Here is an 8,069-nt window from a genome sequence, read left to right as displayed (position 1 = left end):
GGCTTTATGGAGAGTCGGGAATAAACAGAGTTTCCTCAATGAGGTTCTGTACTGTTTTTCTCCACCCTGTCTGCCTTCCACAGAGTGTGGCGTTAAATAACTGATGCGTAAGGACAGCAGTGGGGAGAGGAGTCAGATCCCAGGATTTTGAAATATTATTTTTAGGGTCTCCTCTGGACATATACCGGAAGTCGCACATACTCCGTATTCTTCAGGAGAAAAATAGCAATTTGACCTAACAACAAAATAAACATATTCACAGAGATTTTTATTCTACTCCAAGAAAAGTACTCACAATTTCTCCAATTACAGATTTAGCCCTGTTTTATGGTTGACAGTTTGTGCCTGCCCAGCATACTGCACTTGCTTTTTTCCAGAGAAAAACAGAAAAGACTTCTCAATACATTGTTAATTCTCACACCATTTGATTTTACTTATTGTAATGAAAGGTCATCTCGTAATTCTGACACAAATTGAAGAAATGGTGGCACATTGTGTAATGCTCATGTCAATAAATGAGATCTTCGCACAGAACTGTCCAGATTGTGCACTGAACAAAGAATAAAATCAGCCCTGGGAAGGGACAACTGTTTATAATTCATTTCCCCCAAACGGTGGGGATTTTCGGATTCACAGATAAGAGCCATAGCAGTAGCTGCATCTTCAGGTTTCCTTCTTAGTTATAGATAGACTTTGGTGCTTGAACTTGGACGTCCCCAGGCCTCATAATTTTAATAAGACTGATGCAAACAAATGAACAAATAGAAGCACCTGAGGGAATTTAAATATGTCAGCAGTAATTCAACAGATCCTGATTGACAAACCTAGACACTTATTTAGTAAGTTTTTTATTTAATTAGTTTTTAAATATTTCTTAATAGATAAGCTAAGCATAAAATAATAGTAATGTTTGCTCATTAATTGTATGAATCATGTGTGCTAATAACATGCTTTATGTTTTCAGAGAGACTTTTCATTGTTTTCCTCTTTGGTCCTCCTCTCAATTGCCTCTTCTTTTTACAAATAAACACACTTTACTTCTAAAAGGCCAAGTCCTTGTATGAAAGTCACAGTTATTTTAAGAACAGGGAAATAACTCACATTTATCGATTCTGTCCCTCTCTATAAAACTACTAAAGGTTAGCATATCACAGAAGTTGTACCGGGAATAAAAATGTCTCCTGGTCAAGACAACAAATATACGTGCAGCTCTGTTTGCTCCATTTACTATTAGTGGCTTAGCTCTACACTGGGTGGGGCAAGGGTAGGTTTAGAGCTGTGAGTCAGCGAAACACGGTTTATTTTTGTATTATTATTTATTAACTAGAGGCCCAGTGCATGAAATTCATGCATGGGTAGGGTCCCTAGGCCTGGCCAGTGATCAGGGCCAATCAGGACCTTCTGGCTACAGGCTGGGGCCATCCTTCATTCTGTGCCGCCCCCTGGTGATCAGCACAAGTCATAGCGAGCGATCAAACTCCCAGTCTCACAGTGGAACTCCCAAGGGGACCCTTTGCATATTAGCTTTTTATATGCATAGATTATTGTAGTATTTTCTATACGAACCTACTTTTGTCCCACCCTATATGAGTAGCATTCTTAGAAAGCCTCACACCTGCCATATATAAACATATATATTTCTATATGTAATGCATGTTGTATGTAAGACATGATGGATGTAATACATGATGGATGTGATACATGATGAAGGTCCTGAGTCTGTGTTAGTGACCACCATGTAGGAGTATTAAAATGAAAAACAGGTATTGGCCAAAGCTGAGAGAAAGAATCCCAAGCCCTCAGAGGGTTGACGGCTGAAATTCCTGCCTAGGTATTTAAGACAATAGGACTCAAAGAACCTCGGTCTGGGTTTTGGTCTTTGTTCTCATACTAACTTTCACTGTCATGTTGGGTGCATTACTTGAATTTTCAAGGTCTCATTATTTTCTACTCTGGTTTTTAGGAAAAGGTGTGCTTTTTTTCACTAATACATGCATTTTGATTTGCTCTTACTTATTTAATAAATTTTCAAAAATGGTATTTTAGACATTGAAATAATGCATAGAGTTCACACTAAATTGTGTTTCAAATTAAACTTGATCAAAATGAGTGCATCAAATACCCCATGTAGTCAGACTTACTAATGAAATACTTAAACTAAACAAATATATTTGTATTTTACTTAATTCAGCATGGTTCAGGACTCATAAAATATCCTTCATTAGCAATTCAGCACAAAAGAGATGCACAGTTCTATCTCAGTAACCTCAGGTTAATGTTCTTAATTAAAACATTATCTCGTTTAATGGCAATTTAGTTGCCAGTAAAATAAGGTTAATTATTATTGAGGCTTTATTTCAGAATCATAGAGGAAGGAGTCTGTGGAGTTGCAGTTTCTGTGGCAAATGTGACTGTAAAAGCGCATAGATGAACTCCTCTAATTTCCAAACTATTGAGACAATTCAAATATTCAAAGGTACAGATGAACTTGCAATGTGCACTTCATTTCAAAACTCCAAGAAAAGATAAGAATCTAATTAAGATTATAAAATGCTGAACAGCTGAATTTTGGAAACAGCCTGATGTTCGGTTTTTATCTAAAATTGGCCACATGTGTATGCAACTGTTAATTTGTTTTCATGTAGAAGCTAATTGGGATACTTGTGATTCTGTGCAAGTAAAAACTTACAGCGCTGTGGCCTTCAGAGATGGTAAGGCCCACACATGTCTCTGACAAAGTACATCATAAGATTATGTAACATTGATAAGAACTCACAGAAAGGTCAAATTTAATTCAACTTCCCCTTTTTTAATCAGTTTATTGAAAAAAAAAATATGAACAATTTTTCACTAACTAGAGAGATCAGTGTCTTAATAATAATTATCATTTTTAATTCATTACAATACACTACTGTAGGTACTTTTATAAATCATGTTTTTGTCAGTCCATATAACAAAACTATGAGATACTTTTATCTACAGAAAGAAAACCTACTTTGGGTCAAAACTTCTGACTTGTGACAGATTATGTTCAGAGAGTTCTGTCTCTCTCTCTCTCTATTTCTCTCTCTCTCTCTCTCTCTCTCTCTCTCTCTCTCTCTCTCTCATTTATTTTTAATCCTCAGCCAAGGATATGTTTATTGACTTTAGAGGAAGATTGAAACATCTATCGGTTGCCTCCTATACCCACACAAATCTGGGACTGAACCCAAAACCTAGGTATGTACCCTAACGAGGAATTGTACCCAGAAAATGTAGGTATATAGGAGGAAGCTCCAACCAACTGAGCCCCCTTGCCAGGACAGAGAATTGTCTTATTTTTTTATAATAAAATAAAATAATACTTCAGGATTGTTAACATCCTGTCCACGGTCCACATGCAGCAACATTTGAACCCCAAATTCTCTGACTCACAGATAAAGCTAAACCAGTTCTCAAAATGTGGCTCTTTTGCCAATGGTGTCTCCTTGGGGAATTTTTAGAAATGCAAATAAGTCATCTCCCATCAGGGGTTAGAAATGATGGAGGTGGGCCTTGAGGCTCACTGGGTGATTCAAAAGCAGATTAACTTTTGATAAACAATGAACTGCCATAACTATAATCAGCATGCAAATTTTGATAAAAGACTGATATTATGTATTGATATTTATCTATCAGTTTTTTTAAATATTTGCACAGTGATTATAGTAATCTGGATCTTGACGAACATAGATTCTTAGGCCCACACCCCGAGATTCTGATTCTGGCTCTGAATATGGATCTGGGTGGGACACATGAATTTGCGTTTCTAAGGTTTCAGAGAATGCTGATTGATACTCTTGTTAGAGAACAACAGCTTGGATGGCGCCACTAAATCCTGTCTCACAGCTCAAAGTTTTAACATACAAGTTAGAGAACTGATTAGACTAAAATATATGGATAAGGGCAATATTGTCAGGGTGGAAAATGGCAATTTAATGAAAGCAAAAGTGATGTGAAAGAGAGCTCCTAGGTGGGGTCGAACCCTACATTGCTGGAGACAAATATTCCCACGCCCTGGAGGGCATTAGAACAATGAAAAGCTTTACAAAATCTGAGTTGGGAGCTGTCTGTGTGAGGCAGGCTCACGGCTTATCTTCCAGGAAGCCCTATACTCAAGGAACCATTTCCAGAATGTTTCCTAATGTCCCGGCACTTCTGTAGTGACAGCCTTCCTGACTTGTTTCTTTGCCTCCAAACTTCTGACCTGTGTTTGAAACACTCGCCCAGATGTGCTAGTCTTTTTTCTTTATAGACTTTATTTTTTTTAGAGCAGTTTAAGGTTGTCAACAAAATTGAGGAGATGGAAAGTACTTGCCATATACCTTCTGCTCCCACACATTTATGGCCTCTCCCATCATCAACCTCCCCCACCAGAATTGTGCAGTGGGTACCATTGATGAAGCATCACTGACACACGATAATGACGCAGCATCCATGGTTTTATGGTTCAGTTTGGGCATTATACATTCTGCGGCTTTAGACAAATGTATGATGACATGTATCCCTCCCCATGGTGGCATGAAGAGTGTCTTCACTGTTTTACAAATTCTCTTATTGACTGTACTCATTCACCTTTCTTCCCTTACCTCCATGCTAATTATTATTAAGAACCTAACAGAACAGTTCTTGAGCTATTGCTAACTATCGGTAGAATGTAGTATATTGTTTCTGGTCCTGATTTAACTCTGGATTTTGTAGATGCCAAGTCCTTGAGCATGACTATTTCTTTGTCATTTTTAAAGCAGTTTTATTGTTCTTTTTAGACTTTTGTCAGGTCTTTGAATTCAACTCAGTTTACATTCCCTATCCTCCTCTGTATAGCTCATATGCCCGTCTCTTAAAGCACCAGCCTGTGTTTGAAACACCCTCATCGGTGTGCGAGTCATTTTCCTTTACAGACTTGGAATAAGTAAATTGAGTCACGGTAGTCAACTGATTCTGTTCATCATTTACTCCCATAAATTTAATTTCATTCATTCATTCAACATGCTTGAGATTTGTTGGTGAAAGATCCCATATCCACCTCCTAAAATGTCACAGAATGTTTAGAAAACTTTGATGGCCATTGCCTAAGAATGAACTAAAGCAAAACTACAGTCGTTCAGAGCATCCTGGGCTTAAATACTGCTTCCCTCACTTACTGGGCATTTCCCCCTGCACAGTTTGCTGAGTGTCTCCATTTTCATCTGGAAAATGTTATAATTATATCTTAGTTCTATAGTAGGAACATTTAATGAGATAATTCATGTGATGTTTAACAGATATTATTAACCAGAAACAGTAACTATTTACAATCGGTGTGATTTAATAAAATTTTTATTATGAAACTGAAATGACATATTCTTACTACTGTCTTTCTACTCTGCATGCCAGGTACTGAGTGAGGGCAGTCTGCTCATGGCCCACATCCTAAGGGTCACTTATACCCCATTTAACATTCATAAATGTCAAGGAGGATTAATGCATGGAATAGAATTAGGTTTGTGGAATTTTAAGCATGTGGCACCTGGATTGGTATTTTTTTTTTCTGTCTTGTTTTAGTATTATTATTTTTTAACTAGCCAAGCTCCTTTCCTCATTACATGTTATATCCTATAAATGAGTAGCTGCTTGAGCTACTAGTTTTTATAAAGCCAGCCCTCCGGTGTCATTCTAGGAAAAGAACACAGTAGTAATAGCTAATGGATAAAGTCATCATGATTTTCTACCTTTAATTGTCTGACTAAAATGGTTTGAGAAGCAGCAATCTTCAAAAACAATTGAAAGCAATCAAGTTGTTGAATTTAAAATCATTTCTACTTCAGAGAAATTAAACTTTCCCCCCCATTCTAACACAAAATTATAAGAGTCAAAATGCATTTGCTTTCTTTCCTCATGTAGTCTAATGCTTAATGTATTTGCATTACAACTTTCATTTTCTCAAAGGCAGGTCAAGTGAACCCAACAATCAAATTATATGTTGTAAACCTATATGGACCAACTCACACTTTGGAACTCATGCCACCCGACATCTTTAAATCAAGGTACGCAATTTCAATTTCACTTTTTACCAGGGAATAGATAGGTTAACAGCAAGTATCATTTTGTTGTAATTTAGAGCGATGTGATCAGCTCAACAAGTCCACTTGAAAGTAAGGTTCAGGTTGCCTCCATTAGTGCAGGAACGAGGTCATTCTGATTATCTTATTTGCAGGAAACCTTTAAAATTTCAAGGTGATTAGCATCACAAAATAACTAAATATACTGATACTGAGAATTAGACCTTTTGCAAATGTGACAGAGAGATGGGAACAAAGGATCATTTTCCACTGATTTTTCCTCCTGAAAATAGTAACTCCATTTTTAATGTTTTTCCTCTTTAAAAGAGTATAATCTCCTTAAAATTTGTGCAGTCTTTTCAACTTTCTCCCTACAGCTTACCAATGATTCTCTAGCATTCTTTTCCTGGCAGAGAAATTTAATGAGATTTTATTTTTAAATATCCTACATAAAAAGCCCTCTTAAGAAGTTTAAGTGGGAAGAAAAGAAACAAATTTTATGGAGCAGCAAAATCTCCAGTTGAGAAACAACTAATCAAATAGCCATGTGGATTTTGAAATCCAGAGTGAACTCAACTTCGAGGGTGATTCTTTCAAATCCTGTAGCTCTTTGAAAATTTAAAGCAGCCCTAACGATGGGATGAGATAGCAGCAGTTTAAGAAAAATAGTTTCACACTATTTTGAATGATATGGGCTAAGCTTGAGGGTTATTTTGATGACATCAACAATCAATCAATGCAGAGGTACTGATTCAAAAAGCTATTCCTCTCAAATGTTGTCACATTGACATATTCAGAAAAATTTTTATCAGAGTTGGGGATTTTCACAGGAAGTACAAGCTGCTGTGTATGGAAAATTTTCCTACTTGAAAGATAATAAAAAATTATGGAATGCTTACACTGGAAGGGTCTCATTAACTACCTACTATATAACCTGCTCCTTATATTAGTGGAAAAGCTGAGACCCAGAGATTTAAAAAAAAAAAAGTTGAGATAGACCCTCAGGATTAGTTGGTAGCAGAGTTAGAAAATGAGGTGAAGCCAGTTTCATCAAGTTACAGAACACTGCATCCAGATTATGATGGGAGAATTTAAGAGGCCATCTGAACTGACATGGGGAATGCAGTAGGGTTAACCAAATCAGGTAGAAACTTCTACTTCTGGGCTCAGCCTACCAGTCATGAAAGATTTAGTCACAAATGAAACCATTATAAAAACTGTTGAGATTTTATGTGATCCTTATCACATCTTTTTCTCTCATTTGTTTGAAGCTCTGAATTAACAGGAAAGGGTACTACACTGGAGTGTTTGAGTCACTTCTCTACCACCATTTATTTTTGTGACCTTGGGAATTTCACTCTACCTGTCTCTGGGTCTGACTACCCTAATCTTGATATAAATATTTATACTGTTCATCAGGGTTTTTAATAAAATATATTTTTATTGATTTCTGAGAGGAAAGGACAGGGAGAGAGAGGCAGAAATATCAATGATGAGAATCATTTATTGGCTTCCTCTTACATGCTCCACAATGGAGATCGAGGCATATGCCCTGACCAGGAATTGACCTGTGACCTCCTGATTACTAGGTCAACCCTCAACCTCTGAGCCACATTGGCTGGACAAGGTTTTTTTTTGTTGTTGTTGTGTTTTGTTTTAAGTCTTTGAAATAGGGGTCAATTTAAAAATATCCTGGTTCCTTTCTAATAGGAGATAGTGGATCCTGACCTTGAATTTGTTACTTGAAAGAGTTTCTAAATATTAGTGTGGCCAGCTGGGAGTTAACAAAGAGAAGGGAGCTAGACTTGCTGGGTCTGCTTGAGTCTGTAAGTTATACATAAGACTAAATCTGGAATTCACAGCTTCAGACACCCCAGGCCATAGCTGAATTCCTGCCACAGGGCTTAACATCCCTATATATCCCACCCCCATTCCAGTGTAAGGAGACTTCCAGTCTCCCCAGGGGACTTACCTGTCCACTTAACTGGACTTTAGGAGAGGAGATAAAGA

General features: G+C 37.1%; 1 protein-coding gene across 1 annotated transcript in view; it reads left to right on the top strand.

The window, feature by feature from the left end:
- Window positions 1–8,069, top strand: part of DPP10 (dipeptidyl peptidase like 10) — a 351,805-nt gene that overhangs the window by 240,606 nt on the left and 103,130 nt on the right. The window contains exon 8 of the mRNA XM_006759014.2: window positions 5,947–6,044. Within this exon, the coding sequence (XP_006759077.1) occupies window positions 5,947–6,044 (98 nt within the window). The remainder of the gene's footprint in view (window positions 1–5,946; window positions 6,045–8,069) is intronic.

This window comes from Myotis davidii, unplaced genomic scaffold, assembly GCF_000327345.1.
Source record: "Myotis davidii unplaced genomic scaffold, ASM32734v1 scaffold373, whole genome shotgun sequence".
Taxonomy (NCBI): Eukaryota; Metazoa; Chordata; class Mammalia; order Chiroptera; family Vespertilionidae; genus Myotis; species Myotis davidii.
The sequence above is the reverse complement of the archived record's forward strand: the minus strand, read 5'-3'. Positions and strand labels throughout refer to the sequence as shown.